Genomic DNA, 21447 nt, shown 5'->3' on the forward strand with positions numbered 1-21447 from the left:
CACATGTGCCGCACACACTTACACACCCACGACACTCATGGCATAGTCACACCTGCCGCACACACGACACTCATGCCACAGTCACACGTGCCGCACACACTTATACACCCACGACACTCATGCCACAGTCACACGTGCCGCACACACTTACACCACACACGACACTCACGACACAGTCACATGTGACGCACACACTTACACCACACATGACACTCATGCCACAGTCACATGTGCCACACACACTTACACACGCCACCCCCCCACTCATACCGCAGTCACACGTGCCGCACCTACTTACACACGCCACACACATACTCCTTTCCTGTGCTACTGGAGCTGGAGAAACATGGAACAACTGAGCTAGTAGGAGAGGAAGAAAATTGCCTGTGAGAGGAAGGGTTGGATGCCAAAGTGCATCGTTAAAATGTCATTTGCTCGTGGATCAGACACGCCTTTTTTCCTATAGTGCAGGTCAGAACAGCCTACTTAGGTGAATTTAACAAGGTGGAGAATTGGGCAGCCTCCACTAGGGTTAGGCAATCCAGCAGGGTGATCCCAGATGATCAGACTCTCCAGGACCCCAGTCCCTTCCCAGCCTCTACTTTGGGCCACCATTGGGCGTGGGCATTCACAGCCTGCTGCTGCCTGGCACTTGGGATAGGAAATGCCCTTGTTTCTACTTGGTGAGACTGGGGAGTTCTTTCCTGGCTCTTCCCATGGACCAGCGGGTCTGCTGGGGATCTGCATTTCTCTGACAGAGCAGCCAACAGGCTCAGGGTGTTGCATACAGCTGCACCAGCCCAGGCCTGACTGTGGGCCAGGGAACAACCTTGGTCCATTTGGGTCCTACCCTCTGGCCTGACTGGCCACTGGGCAGCCTGCTTTCTCCTATGGTCCCCTTGTCCCTGGCTCCTGCAGTGGGGAGAATGTTCCAGCCCTCCTTCCTCCCTAAGCCAGATCTCTTGGCATGTGGCTGAAGGTTGTCACCCAAGCATTGCAGAAAGTGTTAGGACCCAAACTGTTGCTGAAGTGTCCGTAGACACAGCATTTCCTTAGATAAAATGTTAGGGCTGCATTGATTAATGACAATATAGTGTACAAAGGAACTTTTTACCTTGGTTTCCACATTCATAATCATATATATTTAATTCACTGTATATGTTAAAGTTACTATTGTGTTCAAAGGAATTTTTACTAATAAAAGAATTTTCTCATGTCAGTCCCAGGGAGAATATTATGGGTTGTTCAGCTCTGCTATTCCTTTCCCATGATCGCCCTGTAGCTGTGAGCGTCAGGGCAGTACATACCCTCACCTGCTCCCTGGCCATGTTTGGCCTCATGCCTGGAGAAGCAGGCTTCTGATTTCTTGTGAATTTTGTTTTTAGACGATTCTTCAAGGTCTGATGCTAGGAATTGTGACAGAGTAAGTCTTTGATACACATTTCCTTTGATCTGTGTATGCTTTTCTTTGAATGTATGTGAACAGTAATCACAATCTCTGCTTTTAGTTTCTATAATGTCAATGAAGTATTGTGGGCAACAGCAGCAACCACTCTGGTGACCCTGTCACTCACTTTATTCGCTCTACAAACAAAAGTACGTATTATTGAAACAGCTTTCTGTCACAAGGGAATGTGCTAGATGTGTCCCTCTGTCCCTCCCAACCCACTTTCTGCATTCCTTGGGGGCTTTGTCTGTCCTGTGGCCCTCACCCCTTGTGGCCCTCTTGCCTTGGGCTTTACAAGGGCTTTGGCCAATGGGAAGTCCGAGGTGAAGCCTGGGGGGAGGAAGAGGTGTTTATTCCCATGGCATACCCCATCTTCCCTGCCCCCAACATGTTCCTCTTAAGCAGGACGTGTCCCTTATCAAAATTCACTGTGTCTTGAGGGGGCCAACTCAACACTGCCCCCTCTCCTTTCCCCTTTGGGCCCAGGGCTGGTGACAGCTCTCTAGCTACCTGCCTGGCTTGCTGCATGACCCCCTGTGCCCCTGCGGACCCTTTTATAGATGGTTCCTTTATAAACCAACTCGCCTGAGATCATCCTATTTGATCGTGCAGTGCCATCCGTCTGTTCCCTGCTAGGACTCTGACAGAGACAGGGACTTGGAAAATTAAAAAGTTGTACAGTTCACCAGGGCTCACAAGCACCAAGATTTCCCAGAGAACACCCATCATCATTCAGGATTGTTCCTGTTAAACTGTGAGCTGAGCCAGAGTTTCTCTGGCCATAAGATGTTCCTTGAGATTTGATGGGGGCATTTTTCTGCAGCCCTCCTTATAGCTCTGGTCCCTTTCCCTTAGTAAACAAAAGTCAGTTTAATAACTTACCCAGAAAGAAGTGTATTTCCAAGTTGTTTCTCAAGTCACACTGATGCTGCTGGTTTGAGAACCACACTTAGGCACCTAGTATTTTAGAGTATTCCCTTAGTGTGTTAAGGGCCGGGGACAAAAAGGGGAGATAAAAGAATTTAGTTTAGTTTAGTTTTTTTTGAGACAGAGCCTCAAGCTATTGCCCTGGGTAGAGTGAAGTGTTGTCACAGCTCACATCAACCTCTAGCTCCTGGGCTTAAGCGATTCTCTCGCCTCAGCTTCCCAAGTAGCTGGGACTGCAGGAGCCCACCACAATGCCTGGCTATTTTTTGGCTGTAGTTGTCATTGTTGTTTGGCAGGCCCAGGCTGGATTCGAACCTGCCAGCTCTGGTGTATGTGGCTGGCAACTTAGCCATTTGAGCTACAGGTGCCAAGCTGGAATTTAGTTTTTTTAGTTTTTGTTTTTGAGACAGAGTCACACTATGCTGCCCTTGGTAGAGTGCTGTGGCGTCATAGCTCACAGCAACCTCAAACTCTTGGGCTTAAGAGATTCTCTTGCCTCAGCCTCCTGAGTAGCTGGGACTACAGGCACCTGCCACAACACCCAGCTATTTTTTGTTGCAGTTGTCATTGTTTAGCTGGCCCAGGCCGGGTTTGAACCCGCCAGCCTTAGTGTATGCAGCCCACGACGTAACCACTGTGCTATGGGTGCCAAGCCAAGATAAAGGAATTTATTTATTTATTTTTAGAGACAGAGTCTCACTTTGTCGCCCTCAGTAGAGTGCTGTGGAGTTACAGCTCACAGCAACCTCCAACTCCTGGGCTTAGGCGATTCTCTTGCCTCAGCCTCCCGAGTAGCTGAGAGTACAGGTGCCCGCCATAGTGCCTGGCTATTTTTTTATTGCAGTTTGGCTGGGGCCGGGTTCAAACCCACCACCCTTGGTATATGGGCCAGCGCCCTACCCACTGAGCTGCAGGAGCCACCCAAGATAAAGGAATTTAGAAAACGCTCTTGCAAGAAAATATTTTTTGCTGTATAATCCATTTTTATTTTTTTTAGGCCAGAAGATGAGTATCTTCTTTTAAAACAAACAAACAAACACAACCCTAATTGCCTCAGGCTGATTCGGGTTGCTAATTTATAAAGACAAACAAAAATATTATATTAATAAATTTCAAAATTACAGAAGAGTCATTAGCAGTTATTTTCAAAAGCTTAGTACGTATTTTTTTTTATTACAACATATGCATTTAAATGTAAAAAGGATACCCAGTTAACATCTTGGTGTAGTTCATTCCATTATGTTTTCTATACACCTGCTTTTAAAAAATATGAGCAGTATGATCATACTACGTATACAAATTTACATCTTAACTTATTCAATGTACCTTTTTATTAGGGAAAATTTCATATAAATACAAAAATAGTGTAAAGAACTCCCATGTCCATTATCCAGTTTAAAAAATTATCAGCTCATGGCTATTATAATTTTATCCATAATTCTACATTTTTCTCACTCCTGAAGCAAATCCCCATCAATATAGAGCTTTTTATGGAGCATTTTTTGGTGGGTGGGGCTAAAGGATTTCCAGGGTTCTCTGAAAGGGTCTGGGTAAATGATTAGCAATGAGCCCTTGTCTGTGGGATGGAAGATCCGTCTCTAAATGCCCTGAAACTCCCTATAGATGATGATTGAGTTGTTCAGATGCTGTTTCTGTTTCCTCAGTGGGATTTTACCTTGCTAAATGGAATGCTGTTCGTTGTCTTCGTTGTATTTTTCATCTTTGGAATTATCATGATATTCGTACGAACATATGTAAGTGGGATTTCATTTAGAAACCTCAGAGAATTGTTAAAAACACAGGTGAAGGGCTGGCTGTGTTAGTCTGAGTCCTCTGAAAAGTAGGCATGCAGTTGGGTTAAGCAAGCAAGGATTGTTTTTTACCAGAAGAAATGTCCGTGAGAAACAAGGAAACAAGGGGGTCAGCCCTGGGAGGTGGAGGCGGAGCTCCCAGGGAGGCTCAGCAAGACCTCCAAGAAGCCCCTGAGCTGAGGCCAATTGTCAGGGTGGTCTCCAGTCTCCCAGGGAGAGCCCTGCTGATCCCAGCTGGTACCTAACAAGTGGAAACCTGGCCCAAGCAAACAGCAAGGGGCGGCCCAGCTCAGCAGCTGAGCCCATGGTCAATGGCACTCCCTTCCCTGTAGCTGAGGGCCTCTGAGGCTGGTGGTCTCTATGGTCTCTATGGCCACCCAATGAAGCAGGGAACTGGGACGAGAATCCCGAGCTCCTCCCTAGACAGCTAGCCTTCTCCCAGAGGGTGATAGGGGAACCCCACACAAGGCAGGCCAGACTTCTCTTGTAATGGAGTGGGAGAGGCAGCCTTGTTTAGCTTTTTCTGACAGCAGCCTAGAGGAGGCTCCTTAATTTCTAATTCTAACTTTTTTCTTTGTTTTTTTGTTTTTGGCCGGGGCCAGGTTTGAACCTGCCACCTCCGGTTTATGGGGCCGGTGCCCTACTCCTTGAACCACAGGCACTGCCTCGGCCTATGTATTTTTCACAAGGCATCACGTTTAATTCTCACAGCATTCCCGAAAAGTACATACCTCATCTATTTTATAGATAAGCACATAGGCTCAGAGCAATTAAGTACTTCCTCTGAGTCCCTCAGGGAATGAGTGGCTGGGATGGCATTGAGGTCCAGTCTGTGTGACTCCAGTGGCCACACTCTTCCTGCCACATTGCACTGTGTGGGGGCTTCTGAAGGGCTGTGGAGAGTGACAGGCACAATCTGGCCCTGGGATGGAGGCCCTGTTAGAAGGCAGGTCCACGGAGGGCTGGCCTAGGGCCTGTGACCCCTTTGGCCAAGCCCCACTTGGCACAAATGCTGAATCATCAGGCTTCTTTGGCAACAAGTAAGCTTGTGATGTGATCTTCAGACATACATATAACCAATAGTTCTGACGGAATTGGTTCACCTTCATGAGTGACCACACACAGGCTTACAGCTAGGGACGTTCTATCTATATTTTAGCAACAAACTCAAAGGCATCACAAAGATTTGCCTTAAAAGACCGTGGCCTTCCATGTATTATTATTAATGGTAGCAGAGATATTGTAGATAATAATAATACTGCAAGTATTTATTATGTGGGTTCCAGTATCATTTAGGTGCAGTTAAGAAACTGTTTCCTATTAGATAGGTGGAACTTTTTTTCATGAATATCTCTAATCCTCACTCATATGTTTAAATGGACCGCTCTGATAAGAGCCTAGTCCTGAATCTACGTGCTTACTTGACTTTGGCAATTTTAAATCCTCTGAGGGACTCCAGTTATAAGGTGTTTCCTTGCTATTAGCTCAGTCTGAAAATACATGTCTCCCACTGGGTTTTGATCTTCCTTCTCCACCAAGAGGCTTTCTGTCTTTGGTGAGAGCCAGGAGTGCTGTGCCCATCCCTCTCAGAACCTCTTTCTCATCCTGAAGAGTCAATCTCAGATTTTTCTCAGGGGTTGCTCACCACTTCCTATCCTCTTCCCACACAAAGCCAAACCCTTTGGCATTTAGACCAGTCCCACATTCTGATCAGGGCTGTTCTGGTTGCAAGGAGCATGCCCTGCTCAGAGGGAGGCAAAGACCCAGAAGGCAAAGACCCAGAGAACCTCGTGGAACTCCCAGGTGAGAAGAAGAGCTGGAATTCCCAGGAGCAGAAACCCTCCTTTCCTTTCCGGGGCTGAGTTGACGGGCCATCTCTGCTTATAGCAACAACAGCTCCAGCACTGGCTAATGAGACAACAGCCTCTGAAAATTGATTTCTGGCTGACTTGGTTCGTCTGTTTAAGCCCAGTCACATAACAGAAGCTCCTGATCAATCAACAGACTCACTGTTTTGAGAATGGCTATGTGGTCATGGCAAAAGGTGAAACATGTCTAATACTTTCTATTAATACTTGCCCTTCCACATATGCGATCTCTAGCACTTACTTGCTGAATGTTAGTTGATATTGGCAAGATTAGTCTTCATTTGCTTGCTCATTGGAATTGAGTGAGTACTCTTGACTGTGTTCAAGAGAAGATTAATTCCCTCGAAGATCTAGCTTTCTTAATATTGGGTCTTCTCTGAGAGCAGTGATCTAAGTGAAGCTTCTCATGGCTGCAAATCTTGTGTTCAATGTACTGTTGTGCTTCTTCTCCCTGCAGTGGTTGCACCTGCTGTATGCTGGAATCGGAACTGTGATTTTCTCATTAGTAAGTGCATTTCTCCCTTTCTTTGATAAAGAAAGCAGAAAGAGGGATGGAGGGAGGAGGGTGGGGCCTTAGTGTGTGTCACACTTTATGGGGGCAAGACATGATTGCAAGAGGGACTTTACCTAACAATTGCAATCAGCGTAACTGGCTTATTGTACCCTCAATGAATCCCCAACAATAAAAAAAAAAAAAAAAGAAATTAAAAAAAAAAAAAGAATGCGGTATGAGCATTGACAAGCTCTTTTGCTAGCTCTGGAATTACATGGGGTCAGTAATGTACTGAAGTCCTCCTATGACTCCCACTTTTTTTTTTTTTTTTTGAGACAAGAGTCTCACTCTGTTGCCCTGGCTAAAGTGCTGCAGTGGAGTCACCATAGCTCATAGGAACCTCAAACTCCTGGGCCCAACTGAACCTCTTGCCTCAGCTTCCAGACTAGCTGGGATGACAGGCACCCGCCACCACGTCCAGCTAGTTTTTCTATTTTTGGTAGAGACAGGATCTAGCTCTAGCTCAGGATGGTCTCAAACTCAATTCAAACAATCCACCTGTCTCGGCCTCCCAGAGTGTTAGGATTAAAGGCACAAACCACCACTCCCCGCCCAGCAACACCCTCTTAAAGGATCATTTTTGAAATCACCACCCTCAGGAAAGCTCAATGGTTTTCATGATCCACGAAAACACCACTTTTCTTGTAAGGGGCAATATTTAAGAAGAGAATGAAGCGTGATTTTTGCAGCAGGGCTGTGGCTTCAGCCCTCGCCTCAAGACCAGTTCCTATTCTTTCACAATAGGAACTTCTCACAGGGAACTGTTGGGGGCTGATGCATCTGAGAACCCTCTTCCCTACCATTAAGTCCCATCTCTTGCTATTATATCTTTAAGACTATTTTAAGGCATATTTTATTTAAAAGTAATACATGCATGTATTTTAAAATTCAAACAAAGAAGATTATAAAATGAAAATAAAAATCTACCTCTTATCCCTTTCCCCAGAAGTATGACCATTAACCATAGAATTTTTCCAAAAATTCTATTTTTTTTTTTTTTTTTTGAGACAAAGGAGTTTCTTACTGTTGCCCAGGATAGAGTGCTGTAGTGTTATAGCTCACAGCAAACTCCTGGGCTCAAGAGATTCTCTTGCCTCAGCCTCCTGAGTAGCCGGGACCACAAGTATGCACCACTACTCCCAGCTAGTTTTTCTATTTTTAGTAGAGATCAGGATGTTACTCTTGCTCAGTCTGGTCTCAAACTCCTGAATTCGAGGGATCGACCTCCTTGGGCCTCCCAGAGTGCTAGGATTATAGGCATGAGCCACCGCACCGGTCTTTTCAGAATTTCTTTACACATATGCACCATCTCTTCTTAGCAAATGTAGTGATACTATGTATAAGGTTGTACCTTTGCTTTTTCACTAGAAAATAATGGTCTCTACATGTCGTCAGATCTGGGCCTAATTCTTTTAGAGGGCTGCATGGAATCCCATTTTATACTTCTATCATGTCACATCTTACAGGGTTTATCTTCTTAACTTTGTGTTTTGAAAGTTTCCAAACATATCCTTAAGGATGGAGAGTGGTGTAAGGCACTTTGTATATTGTCGCTAAGCTTAAAAACTGTCCACATTTTGCTTCCTTTTTATTATCGTTGGAATTGTGTCATATCTTTTAAATGTTAGAAAATTTCACACCAGGAGGTTAAAGCTAAGTGTGCATATTTCAAAAAAAAAAAAATTTTTTTTTTTTTTTTTGGGAGACAAGAGTCTGGCTTTGTTGCCCTTAGTAGAGAACCCTGGCTCATAGCTCACAGCAACCTGAAACTCTTGGGCTCAAGCAATTCTCTTGTCTCAGCCTTCCGAGTAGCTGACCCAATAGGCACCTGCCACAACATCCAGCTATTTTTAGAGATGGGGGTCTTGCTCTTGCTCAGGCTGGTCTCAAACTCCTGAGCTCAAGTGATCCTCCCACCTGGGCCTCCCAGAGATTTCAGTTTTTTTCATTTCTTGTCTTGTTATCAAAGGAACCGATTGGTGATCATTTACCTTTATTTCTATGCTCTCAGATGTGTGTCCTGATGCTTGCCGGTGTATCTCTTGTTTCTGTTTTAGGCATAGTTTATTTCCATACAAAGGATGTTGGTGTTTCTGCTGCCTGTTTGCATGCAGAGCAAAGACTGTTGGAGACTCAGGCAGGTCTCCTTAACAGGCAAATAGTTGGGAGGAGGAAATTGGATTGGGGGTGTGTGCATGCATGCCTAACCACCAGAGCTATGGGGGTGTGAGGCAGGGTGCCACGCTTCCAAATGCTCCCAAGAGGCCAAGTCCCGGCTGGGGGTTCCTTGTGGGCTGGCTGTGTCTTGGGTGGTGTCTGAGTCCTGGTCCTTCTTGGTCCCAGCTCTTCTCTCTCTCCCATTTTCCCACCTGCCCTTGAGCACATCACTTCTTCTGAGAAGCTACAATTCTAACTATCCCATCCATGTCTGCGAAATGACTGAGTCGTTATTCTCTCTTATAGGAAAAAATAAGTGAAAGTCAAAGATTTATGAAGGGGAGGGAGAGGGAAAAGCTCCTCCCCATGGGAGTTAGGACACCAAGGTGATGGAAACTAGGAGCAAAGCTGGATGCTCAACCACTGGGGCCTTTTTGTAGACTGACCAACTGTCCCAGTTTCCCTGTGACTAAGAGGTTTCCTGAGATACCCAGAATTCTTGGGACACCCAAAATTCCTGGAGAAATCAGAATGGGTGGTCATTTTAGCTCTTTTTCTTCCAAAGGTGCTGGAATGAGACATAGGGAGAAGGGGGTTGGAGGAACTCAGTGGTTCAGGTGAGGCACTGCTTTGGCATCCACCAGGCTCAGGTCTAATTCCTTTCTCTGCCACTTGAGGCTCAGCTAAACCTCAGCTACTTCATCCCAGGTTGTTCCCACATTACACAAGACAATGTGTACAATGAAACAAGTGTGAGGCAGCCCAGAATGTGCCCGATAACTCTTATCCAGTTCCTTCCTGCCCTTCCTCCTCATTCATAGGAGCCCAAGCAGGAACCAGGAGCCCAGGAGAGCAAATATCTGAATTCCTTGGGGTATGTTTCACTGAAGCAGATGTTGTTCTGCGATGGATTATTCTAAACAATCTCTAACACAATGTTGATCTGTCTGGTGGCTTCTGTCTCGAGTCAGGATAAAAGGGATTGTACTTGTTGACTCTTTTTTCGTCCTCAAATGCCTCGTGTTGTCAGGGTCTGTCATTTTGCAAAAAATACCAGGATGAGAGAGGGCTCTCTGACTTTTTTTTTGGAGACAAGAGACTCATTTTGTGATCCTGGGTAGAGTGCCATGGCATCATAGCTCACAGCAACCTCAAACACTTGGGCTTGAGCAATCCTCTTGCCTCAGCCTTCCGAGTAGCTGGGACTACAGGTGCCTGCCACAGTGCCTGGCTATTTCTTTTAGAGACGAGGTCTTGCCCTTGCTCAGGCTGGTCTCGAACTCCAGAGCTCAGGCAATCCATCCACCTTGGCCTCCCAAAGTGCTACGATTATAGGCCTGAGGCACACTGCACCTGGCCTCTCTAACCTTTTTTATCTTGCTGTTGAGGAACTCGTAATTTCACCTACTGCAGCTGGGCTAAAATACTGATGCTGGGAGTTACTCATAAACAAATGTCCTCTCCTCCTCAGCCTGTTTTGGATGGACTGACACCATCATCACAAATCCATCCTCAAATGGCAAGTTTTACTGTCACCCAAATCTCTGAGAATCCAGAATCATTATTGTGTGTACTGTCTTTATTTTTATTCTTTGTTCAGTAAGGACATGGGGAGAGGAAGTCAAAAACATAGGGCATTTTATAGCTTTGTCCCCCTGGTCTACATTGCTGATGAAAAGCACAATTTTGTTTGGATTTGGAAAGCAAAAGAAGTCTCCCGACGTGCTTCAGGAGGATGAAACACCTGCTTTTCTACATAGAGCATGTATTTGGGGACATGGTGAATAACTGAGGTGTAAGGATAAGACATTCAGACACAGACTGACTTTTTGCAGTATTTTTCTTGATGCTAAAATGTATGATTTTAGTAGTTAATTTCTCTTCCTTTTTTTCCAAGTACTTGGTGGTGGATGTGCAGCTCATGATGGGAGGGCACCACCGTTACTCCCTGAACCCTGAAGAGTATATTTTTGCTGCTCTGAACATCTATTTGGACATTATCAACCTTTTCCTCCTTATTTTGCAATTGATTGGTGGCAGATAGTAAAGCCAAGGCTGGCTCATGTGGAGAAGAGGAAGGAAGGACAACACGGACATGTCGCCAGGCTAAGACATCCAGCTTCAGAAGCCCTTTCATTTAAAGAGAATTTAAGAATACTTTTTATTTTGTCAAATGAAACCTAGTGTTCAGTAGCTGTAGCTGTTATGTTTTTAGTTCTCTGGGTACATAGTGAAACTTTCTGGGGGACATTTTTGATATCTGTAAATTCAAAAGATGAGTATTATAATTACAAAGATTTGTGAATGTCCATTACTTAGTTGAAGTTTTAAACAATATCTTTCCTCATGAATAAAATTGATTATAGAAACCTTCATTTAATTCTCTTCTCTTGATTTGTACTTTCTATGGGAATATTTTTGGCATCTGATTTTCATTAGTGTCAAATAAACCAAAGAATTTTGCTTTTCTCCTGGATTCTATCATCAGACTGGAGAAAACAATATTATCTACCTGGTAGGGGTTAAAAAAGATCAACCAAGTTAATGGACTCAAAGGCCCAGGACAGAGCATTAGCTGCTATTATCACAGTTCCAATGATGCTTCTGGGCTTAACTAGAGAACACCTCCTCTCACTGGCCTCCTTCGAAGCCACATAATAGCCTTCATTTTTATTTTTAATTGTGATAAAGTAAAAATAGCATAAAATTTACCTTTTAAACCATTTTTTAAGTGTATAGCTCAGTAGTGTTAAGTCACAACCGATCATCAGAACTCTTTGAGACAGTCTCAGTTGTCTTCGGGTTGAGTGCCATAGCCTCATAGGTTGCAGCAACTTCAAAATCTTGGGCTCAAGTGAAAACAGGGAATGATAAACTGGCAGGATTTGGGGAGCTAAAGCTCAGGGTTAGACAAACAGAATTAGGGGCCATGACAATTTGGTGAGATCTGAGGCTGTGAGAACAGAGGAAATCGCCAGGAATGAGAGAAAAGGAAGGAGCACCCAAAGGCCAAACTCTGGGAATGTCCATCATTAAGGAGATGGAAGGAAGAGAAAATGTCTCGGTCACCAAAGTAAGAACTACGAAGAGTGACAGGCAGCATAACATCACAGAGGCTGGTGGACTTTCAGGAAGGTGTTGGCGAAGTACAGCTGTAATTCACTTTGGGCTGTGGTGTCCCTGGTTCTTGAGGATGCATCCCCAAAGGTCAAGGCACAGTAAAACAAAGAACAAGCCCCCTAGATTTGACAACACCATGGTCACTGGCTCTGAGGGGCAGAGAGGACCAGACTTCACTGAGGCAGGAGTGGCTGTTGCAGAATGAGAGGCCACACCCTGAGGGAAGGACAGAAACAGCAGGGAAGACCAAGGTGGTGCTTTTTCTTTTCTTGTTTTTTCCAGGACAGGAGAAAACTGGGGAAATGTTTAAAAACAGAAGGAAATGAAGGTGTTAGAAACTGGGAAAAATCAGAGTGGGGAGAGAAGGAGACGGCTTTGGAGAGGCCAAGGGCCCTTTTCTTCTAAAACTGGAGGGAAGGACTGGCCCAGTCACCTGGGGCAGCCTCTTTTGAGGCTGAGAAGACCTTATGCAGAGGAGGCAGAGGGGAAGGCGTTCTGTGGCTGGCGGCTTACATCTCAGAGAACCCGAGGAACTTTGACCCAGCTGCCCTGGGCAGTGGATGAGGGAGGCAGCTAGAGAGGACTATGATAACTTCCCCCTGCATTATCTTTTTTTTTTTTTGAGACAGACTCATTTTGTCATCCTTGGTAGAGTGCCATGGCATCATATCTCACAGCAATCTCAAACTCTTGGGCTCAAGTGATTCTCTTGTCTCAGCCTCCCTATTAGGTGCCAGCCACAACATCTGGCTACTTTTAGAGGCTAATCTAGAACCTGTGAACTCAGGCAATCCCCAAGTACTAGGATTGTAGGCATGAGCCATGGCGCCTGGCTCCCTCCTGCATCATCAAAAGTATTGGAGGGAATAAGGCAGTGAGTTGATGGAATTTACAGATCTCAAGTAAAACATCTGAATGTACAAGCACTATGCACATCCCCAGACATATGACAGGTTGATTTACTTGTTGCTTCTGTTGCCCTATCTCCTCTACTTTCTGGTTATGATAATTCTCAGATGGAGATTCTAACAGAGTTTCATACTGTGTTTATAATCTCATTACTACAAGCAAAGATCTGCAATGTGGGCTTAACTTCTAAAATGTGAGCATGTAGAAGAAAAGGGGACTTTAAATCCACTCGGCAAAAAAAGTCTCGGAGGACTCGCCACTGCTGCTATGTCTGGATATCTTGACAAACACTTCTGCACATCCACCTGCTCCAGGTTTTAGTAGTGAATTAATTTCATACAAGGAAGCAAATTCAATTGGGAAGCTTACGTTTTGCATTTTCTCCTTGGCATGGAGGAAATCATACATGTGCAGTGACAGAGACATCGGACAACTGCTTTCTTCACTGTTTGCTGTCCCCACACATTAGGCATTTCTGTTGTCTCAGCAGTGTTTCCAACCACATGTAGCCTATTGAGTGAGGTGAGTTTGGCATATACCACAGTCCTGGCTAATTTTTCTAATAGAGATGGGAGACTTGCTCTTGCTCAGGCTGGTCTCGAACTCCTGAACTCAAGTGATCCTTCCACCTTAGCCTCCCAGATTGCCAGGATTACAGCCACCACACCCAACCTGCTTAGTTTCTAAGAAACTACCAAATCTCAAAATAGACCTTCCATTTGATACCACAATCCCATTACTAGGCATCTACCCAGAAGAAAAATCATTTTATCATAGGACATTTGCACTAGACTGTTTATTGCAGCTCAATTTACAATCGCCAGGATGTGGAAATGACCCAAGTGCCCATCAACCCAGGAATGGATTAGTAAACTGTGGTATATGTATACCATGGAATACTATTCAGTCTTAAAAAAAAGATGGAGACTCCGTATCTTCTGTATTAACCTGGACAGAGTTGGAGAACATTCTCCTTGGTAAAACATCACAAGAGTGAAAGAACGAGTATCCAAAGTACTTGTTATTAATGTGAGACCAGTAGACAAACTAATACGTGCCCACCCAAGAGAAAAACTCAATTCAAGTTGGGGGAAGTGGGGAAAGGGAGGGGGATTGGTGTACGCCCACCTAATGGGCACAACGTAAGGGTCTATGGCACACCTCCTGAGGGCAGGAGACAACTACAACAGGGACCTCACCTAACACAAACACTGTAACCTAATCATATGTATCTAAAAGAAAAAAAGTGATCAAATTGTTTTCCAGGGTGGCTGTACCATTTTATATTGTGTTTGGTGGCTGCAACAGGCAGGTGGTGATGTTGTGCTGGGAAAGACTGACTTGACTGCCCTGAAGTCTTCAACTAAAGCAGTGATTTCTTTCTCCTCTTGGGATTCTATCTTGTTTCTGCTGGACTACCTGTGAGGGGTACAGACAGGTTGGGAGAATACCTCATTATCACTTCTGTATACATGACAGCCCTTGTAAGGGAGAATAGCATCGATGATTATGAGACAGTTAAGTGTGGGCACAGAACACATCAATTCCATTACAAATTCAAATGTGGAAGTAACATTGAATAGCCCAAAGGAGCCGGAGAATGGGCACGCGCCACAACACCCAGCTATTTGTAAGATAGGGTCTCCCTCTTGCTCAGGTTGGTCTCGAACTCCTCAGCTCAGCCAATCCACCTGCCTCAGCCTCCCAGAGTGCTAGGATTACAGGCATGAGCCACTGCGTCTAACTATTGTCAACTACTTCTGTGGCAGTGATGGCTTTCGCATCCAGAGAGAACCAGGGCCCAGGGCCTTCTTTCTCTTCCTATGTATAAGGCCACATTTTACCCTGAAGTCTTTGGCACCTTCTGCCACTCCTGCACCCAGCACCTTGTTCTTGGTGCTGGGTTGGTTGGCTGTGAGAGCAGCCTGTGCTGCACTTTCAGGCAAGTACATTTACTTTTACTTTTTTGCATTTACTTTCACAATTGAATAGTGTTGAGACTGCCTATGGCTTAATCAAGTGCTCTTCTAATGTTTTCAGCCTACCCAAAGCTATCTAAGAGCAAGGTTCTTATTTCTATACCATTTCTTTTATGTCTGGGGACTGACTCAGCAGTCACAGCCACACTGTGTTTCAAGGGGGGCCTCAGGAACTGCTGATCCCTCATTACATCATGAAAACATTCCTTCCCCTGCCTGCGGGATTAGCAATCAAGAAACCACTGGGACAGCTTGTTTCAATCCTACCTCTTGTCCTAAGGCTCTGAACATTACTTCAACTCCTGTTTTTTCATAGGTAGGAATAGTGGGAACTCTTAGTTTCACCCTATAGCCACCACTTGGGTGAGAGCATTTGTTACAAGATCCCAGGGAATCTTACATTCTGAAACCTGGCCAGTGTTTCCGTTCCTAGAAAATTATTTTTGTCAGTCTCCTATCCTCATTGTCAAACCTGTTGGGTCAAGTTGGGAAGTGTGGGTACGCCTCTAATCCTAGCACTCTAGGAGGCTGAGGCTGGTGGATTGCTTGAGCTCATGTACTCAAGACCAGCCTAAACAAGAGTCGCACCCTGTCTCTAAAAAATAGCTGTGTGTTCTTGGGGGTGCCTGTAGTCCCAGCTACTTGGGAAGCTAAGGCAAGAGGATTACTTGAGCCCAGGTGTTTGAGGTTGCTGTGAGCTATGACACTACAGCACTCTACCCAACTCTGTCTCAAACAAAACAAAACAGAACAACAAAAAAGGTAAGGTCTAGGATTTCATTCTATCCTACTTAAAAACCAGTAAGTTAGCCTGTTGTTACGGTCTCATGAGTGCTGAAGACTCCTGGGTTGGAGGAGCATGCAGAATGAACATCAGCATATTTGTGGCAGCTCCCCTTATCTCCAGTTCCCCAGGGGCAATGCAATGGGTCTGGACGGATACCGAGCACACAGCAGGTTCTTGTTACACCTTGGTTGAATATTGTGAGAAATCCACCACTTTTATAGCAAGCAGTTAAGCCTATTCCTTGTCCTCAAGGTTACTGTTTATGTAAATCTTGAGCAATGACTCAGGTAAAATTGTTAACTTGGACTTGCATTCTTGGCACACCCAGTAAGAGTGTTGTGTGCTAACTGCACAGGCACTCAAGAGGCCCAAAAAGACTGAATGTCTAATATCACCATTTCTGAGCTTTGGCTTCATCTTCTCTTTGTATTTGTCTCAATAAACTGATGCCGCATGTAGGTTAGGCCCTTGGGCAATAAATGCTTAATAATAGCTGGCCAAGAGATAACTGCCTGATCAAGAATATCATTAAACTGCAGTTTCAAACACTGAAGAAAAATAATTCCTTCAAAAGTTAGGGCACCACTTAGTTTGTGAGCTGTCAGTCCTAAGTGGAACTGAGAGGTAAGGAAGACATTTCTGGTCTTTCTTTTTCCTCCCTCCCTCTCTTACAGTACTGTCACCTATGCTGGAGGACAATAGCTCAATCATAGCTCACTACAAACTTGAATTCCTGCACTCAAGTGATCCTTCTTCCTAGCCTCTTGAGTAGCTAGCATTACGGTACACACCATCGTATCTAGCTAATATTTAAAAAAAAAATTTTTTTTTTTTTTGTAGAGACCATGTTGCATAGGATGGTCTCAAACTCTTGGGCTCACACAATCCTTTCTAAGTGCTGAGATTATAGGCATGAGCTACTGCACCCAGCCTGGAGTCCATCTTGCTTTAATAACCACTGACCCCTGCCAATTCCTAAACTAAGGACTGTCAGTAATACTAGTCTAGAAAGAGATACTTCTATATTTCTAGAAGGCAATCTATTACTCTGGTGAGGTTATAACAACTGACAAAGCAATAAATAGAATGTGGCTAAGGACAAGACCCAGTAATTCTGTCTGTAGCACAATGCAGAGATGAATCTGTGACTTAGCCCAAGAGCAGAGTACATGAAACACTTTTTCCTAGGAGTTATTTCAGCCTTTAAAACACCCCCAAATTTTGCCTTATCATTTAATATTTAGATTGTATGGTTTTATTATTCAGAGACGGACCAGCCATAATGGTTTTTAAATTATGACCAAACTTCAATAAGTCTCAGATTTTAATTTGCAACAGTAAGTGACAAATATCTGAGAACAAAATGAGATCAAAGATTGCAATAAAGAACAAAAATGAGATCAAAGATCGCAATAAACAACATTTGGAATAATTCAGCATATGAACATTAGTAGTTGAGCTTCAGACCCACACAATGGAAGACATAAATAAAAACGACATGACTCCAATTACCACTGGCAGATCCTGTAGAGCACCAGTGGTCCTGGAACTTGTGTGTGGGCACTAAAGTTCAGATGTCAAGGTTTGTTTGGTAATTCAGAACTGGTAGAGAAAGAGTTTTTATTCATATGGCATAATTTTTTTTCCTTTCCTAAGCAATGTCAAAAAACATATCTTAAAATTTAATTTTATTTGTGTTTCTATTAGAGATTTCAAGGAAAAGCCATAATATTCTTCTCCAGAAGGATACAATGATTAAAATAAAATGAACACTGTAGTCATGTTTAACACACTGTCATGCAGTGGTTTTTTTTGGTTTATCTTTTGGGTATAAAATGCTAAGTGGTCTACTGCAAATATATTAGGCACTAATCAATTACATGTAAGAACCAAATTGATCTTATCACTTTGGAAGGGATTTAATCTGAAAAAAAAAAAAAACAGTTTCTGACTTGGTTAAAACAAAGTCTACAATGTAATGAGACAAAATGGAAGTAGTTTAAGTAATAAATGTTTAATCAAAGAACTTTACATATTATTAACAGCATTCATTTGGCCAAACATCTACATGTTTGTAGAATCCTACTGTATATAAAGTGGGAATGTATCAAGTATAGACTATGAAAGTGCAAATAACAAGTCAAGGTTAGATTAACTTTGTTTTTTTTACATTATAAAATTAACCTGTTTACAAAATAGGCTTTGCCAAACTTTATTACTGAATTGTAAAGTCAATGACTGTGTTGTTTTTAAAATATGTACCAAGGAAATACAAATTGGATAATGATCATTTTCATGCTCAGGAGAGAATAGCACAGAAACAAAAGATACTGCACAAGGTGCAAGGAAACCAGAACCCACCCGTGTGCGCCACCTTCACCCAGAGCACTCCTCACCTCACTGCAGCTTCGCAAGACGCCTCAAAGGTGATGCAAAGACTCTTTCTATTGAAAAATTACAACTTGGACTAAAAACTTATTGGTGTTGATGTTTTTAATCCAAAATAAATTTGTAAAAAAATCCTTTCATGGACTATTACAGTTTAATATACAGTAATACACTGTAGATAAAGTTACGATTTTCCCCCACTAACTTTAATAGGAATTTGATACCAACGTTTCTGATAGTTGGAGAAATAAAAACTAACGTGGATCTTTGATATCCCTGGCATAGGAGCTATTTCCCACACAGTTTATCCTAGGAAAATCTCAGGAATATTACATACTCTAATATAATGTCCTAGCCATATTAATTTGAAGTAAAAAGCAAGGTTTGGGAAAAAAGTAATCAAAAACCATAATCACAACCCATGTGGATATCAATACTAACATAACCTTTTATCCAGCCCAGGACTTGCCTGTACAATCTCAGCACTGAAATTTTGGTATTTGTAGATTTCTGGTAACAATCAGACAAAATATTAAATGGAGTGCTGCACTTATCTATTTTGCTTATGTTATGCTAATTTTGATAATATGTAAGTAAAACACCCATTCCAACTGTTTAGTCTAGTTTTAATTACACACTGTACCATTGTATCTTAATTACAACTAAGACCAGTATTTTCTTCACAGTAAGACACTAATAACTAGGAAGTTGATTTTTTCAACACTAAACAGTAATCACACAGCAAATGAGTATTGTGCAATAGAACAAACACGTCAGCATTTGCTATTTAGGCAAACAAACTGATCGAACATTTAGTTGTTATATTTACTGTAAAGGCAAGGCCATGGGTGGTTTTATGGAGGTCTTTGCAATTCATAGCATAGTTACTTCAGAAGAGACATTGAAATTGGAGTTACTCACTTATTTAACTGGCAACTATCCATTTAGGTGAGGCAAAGGCACGGTAACATGTTGCGCAGGATGTTTTATTGAACATTTTAATAATTGTGGGATTTACTATCACTCATGAAAACTCCACTGTTGCTATTTTATAAAACTCTTACCATTAAAAGTAATTGCACCCATTAGTAATTAGAATGCACTGTAAAATTGTGAAAACAAAGAACTATGATTGCACTTTCAATAAAGTGTCTCTTAAAATACAGCACCGCTGTTGCTAATCAACTGTATTTTAATATTAAAATAAACTGTTTTTAACAGCAGCATTAGGTTTAGTTAACTTAAGCTACAGGCTACATTTATTTAAATGCAGTCTCCATGGCAACGAAACCCCATTAAATTCTGGAATATCACTGCTACTGAGTGGCACCTTTTACTCCCTGGAGAATGCTGACACTGCCCTGGAGCACTCTAGGACACTGCACACCTAAATGCCTTGTTAGTCAGCGTGAAAGTCAGAGTTTGGCACAAGTGGACTGTATATAGACAGGGAATGAAATCTCTGATTCATGTGAAAATTAAAACTAATCACACTGTGGTAGATGCAGCACTAAAGAGAAGCCTTGGATACCTCAATTCACATTGCCCAGACACAAAGGAAGGACGTTGTGGAAGAGCACGAAGAGATTGAGGACACATGTTACTAGATCTGTCCAAAATGAAATTCTAAAATGAGGAGAACTTTTTTTTGAAAAGGAAAGCCACCCAAAGATTAGGGAGCAAGCCTTTAATTTAAATGCTGAATTTAAGTATCTTCAACTCTAGGCTAAACAGAGGACTGTGTTTTTGTTAGAATATGGAACATAACCTATTTCATTTGTGTTTCTCGCTCTCTCCAGCTCGTTTTTGTCAGCAAAAAAGGGAAAAGCTATCTAATTAAATAGAAAAGAAATTCCCTGTAAGGTTAAAATTGAAAATAAAGCTACCATTCATGTGAACTCCTCTGTATTCAACACTAATGTCAGTGGTTTATTATTGAGTTGGAATTAAGTGAATCGAAGTCTCTATCAAACATACTCCACTTAGCATACATCTGTACCTGCAATTGTTTTACAGTCCAGATATTTGCGGTTCACACTAAATGTACTTGTTCAAGCCAGTCACTTGAGGTTTGAGGTGTCTGACTCGAAACATCTGAACTGTCCCCTTTGTTGGCTGCCTCATTACCACTGTCACCAGCTTGAGACACTGCTTCCCCAGTCAAAATATTTTCTTCCAAAGGGTTTTCTTCTATCTGGGTTCCTCTACCTTCATTGACACTAGCATCTTCAAACACTGAAGCTTCTTCTGGTGGCACCAGTTCCACATCCCTCACACCTTCTGACCCATCTTTGACACAGGGGAGCTGGGAATCTGCACTGATTTCTGTAGTTGCTGGAGGAATCAGAGCAATACTCTGAGGGTTCATGTCATGAAACCAAGCCATGATATTTCCCAGAAGATTGTCATTGATGTTGGGGTCTTGGCCAGCTGATTCGGGGTCACTGGATGAGGGACAGAAATCACTTCTTGCCTCACTGAGTGGGTGTGAACTCAGGGTGTCAGTTGAAAATGGGTCACTTTCTGTTCCTAGTCTTAGGAGGCTGTCACCAAGTTCCAAAAGCTCAGAGCTACTCAAGGCAGCCCGAGGGCTATCTGTATTCCTGGAGACAGAGTCCAGTCTGGAAGGTAAAGAAGTGCCTATAGCTCCTAGGGATGCTTCGTTACTAAGGAAGTCTCTAGTTTCTTCATCGATGGCCAGCCCCGACTCTTGCAGTGATAACTGTATTGCAAGAAGTATATTGGGATCATCTTCATCCAAGGAACTCAGAGCCTGGGGTGACAGTAAGTAAAACCACTTTAAAAGTTGACTAAAGGAAAAGATTTAACCCAATCAGGTTTACAAATTTTCCTTTTCCAAAGTTACCTCTACCTATATAAAATTATTTAATCTCCTCAGATCTTAACTCTAATTTTCTCCTTGATCATGCTAAAGAAAAAAAAAAAAAACAACAACAAAACATTCCCTAAGATAAATCTGAAATACAGGAATCTATTTCTGGAGCACATCTTCAAAACAAAGATTTTAGAATAGAAAGAAGGAAAAAAAACAATAAAATAAAAAAAGGAAACCACACTAAACAGAGAGAAGCAAAAGCATGGGCAATGAGGCTGCTCAGAAAGGCTACCTGAAGAGAGTCCTGGTTTTCAGAGCGACTGGCAGGGGTATAGTCACGCAGGGAAGAGCTGTGCAGGACGCTCATAGATGCAGAACTGACCACTGATGTGCCAGGCCTGCGGCTGCTGCCACCCTCTGGGATATCTGTGTCAAAGCAATTGGTACCAGAGGCAATTTAGTGACACATAAGGCTTATTCTTTTTTCCCCATACATCTTGTTATTTTTAAATTGGCAGTTTTTCTTTCAGTGGTGGTGAAAACCTGTGTTCACAGGTTTACTTAATCATTCTGGGATTTCTCACCCACATCTGTCTCACCATGAGCAGTGTATATATCCAAATACTATCACTTCAAATCCATGACTTCTTTGCATTTTTGCATGC

General features: G+C 42.9%; 2 protein-coding genes across 5 annotated transcripts in view; one reads left to right on the forward strand and one right to left on the reverse strand.

The window, feature by feature from the left end:
- Positions 1-10807, forward strand: part of LOC128598322 (protein lifeguard 1-like) — a 32459-nt gene extending 21652 nt beyond the window's left edge. The window contains exons 5-9 of the mRNA XM_053608696.1: positions 1386-1423; positions 1509-1596; positions 4039-4128; positions 6511-6558; positions 10661-10807. Coding sequence (XP_053464671.1) covers positions 1386-1423; positions 1509-1596; positions 4039-4128; positions 6511-6558; positions 10661-10807 — 411 coding nt within the window. The remainder of the gene's footprint in view (positions 1-1385; positions 1424-1508; positions 1597-4038; positions 4129-6510; positions 6559-10660) is intronic.
- Positions 10808-17553: 6746 nt separating this feature from the next.
- ANKIB1 (ankyrin repeat and IBR domain containing 1) overlaps positions 17554-21447 on the reverse strand; it is a 192321-nt gene continuing 188427 nt past the window's right edge. For all 4 annotated transcript variants that reach the window (XM_053608658.1, XM_053608655.1, XM_053608656.1 and 1 more), the window contains 2 exons: positions 21075-21208; positions 17554-20719 (listed from right to left, as the gene is read on the reverse strand). In XM_053608658.1, coding sequence (XP_053464633.1) covers positions 19979-20719; positions 21075-21208 — 875 coding nt within the window. In that variant the 3' untranslated portion in view covers positions 17554-19978. The remainder of the gene's footprint in view (positions 20720-21074; positions 21209-21447) is intronic.

The sequence above is a fragment of the Nycticebus coucang genome, chromosome 11 (assembly GCF_027406575.1).
Source record: "Nycticebus coucang isolate mNycCou1 chromosome 11, mNycCou1.pri, whole genome shotgun sequence".
Taxonomy (NCBI): Eukaryota; Metazoa; Chordata; class Mammalia; order Primates; family Lorisidae; genus Nycticebus; species Nycticebus coucang.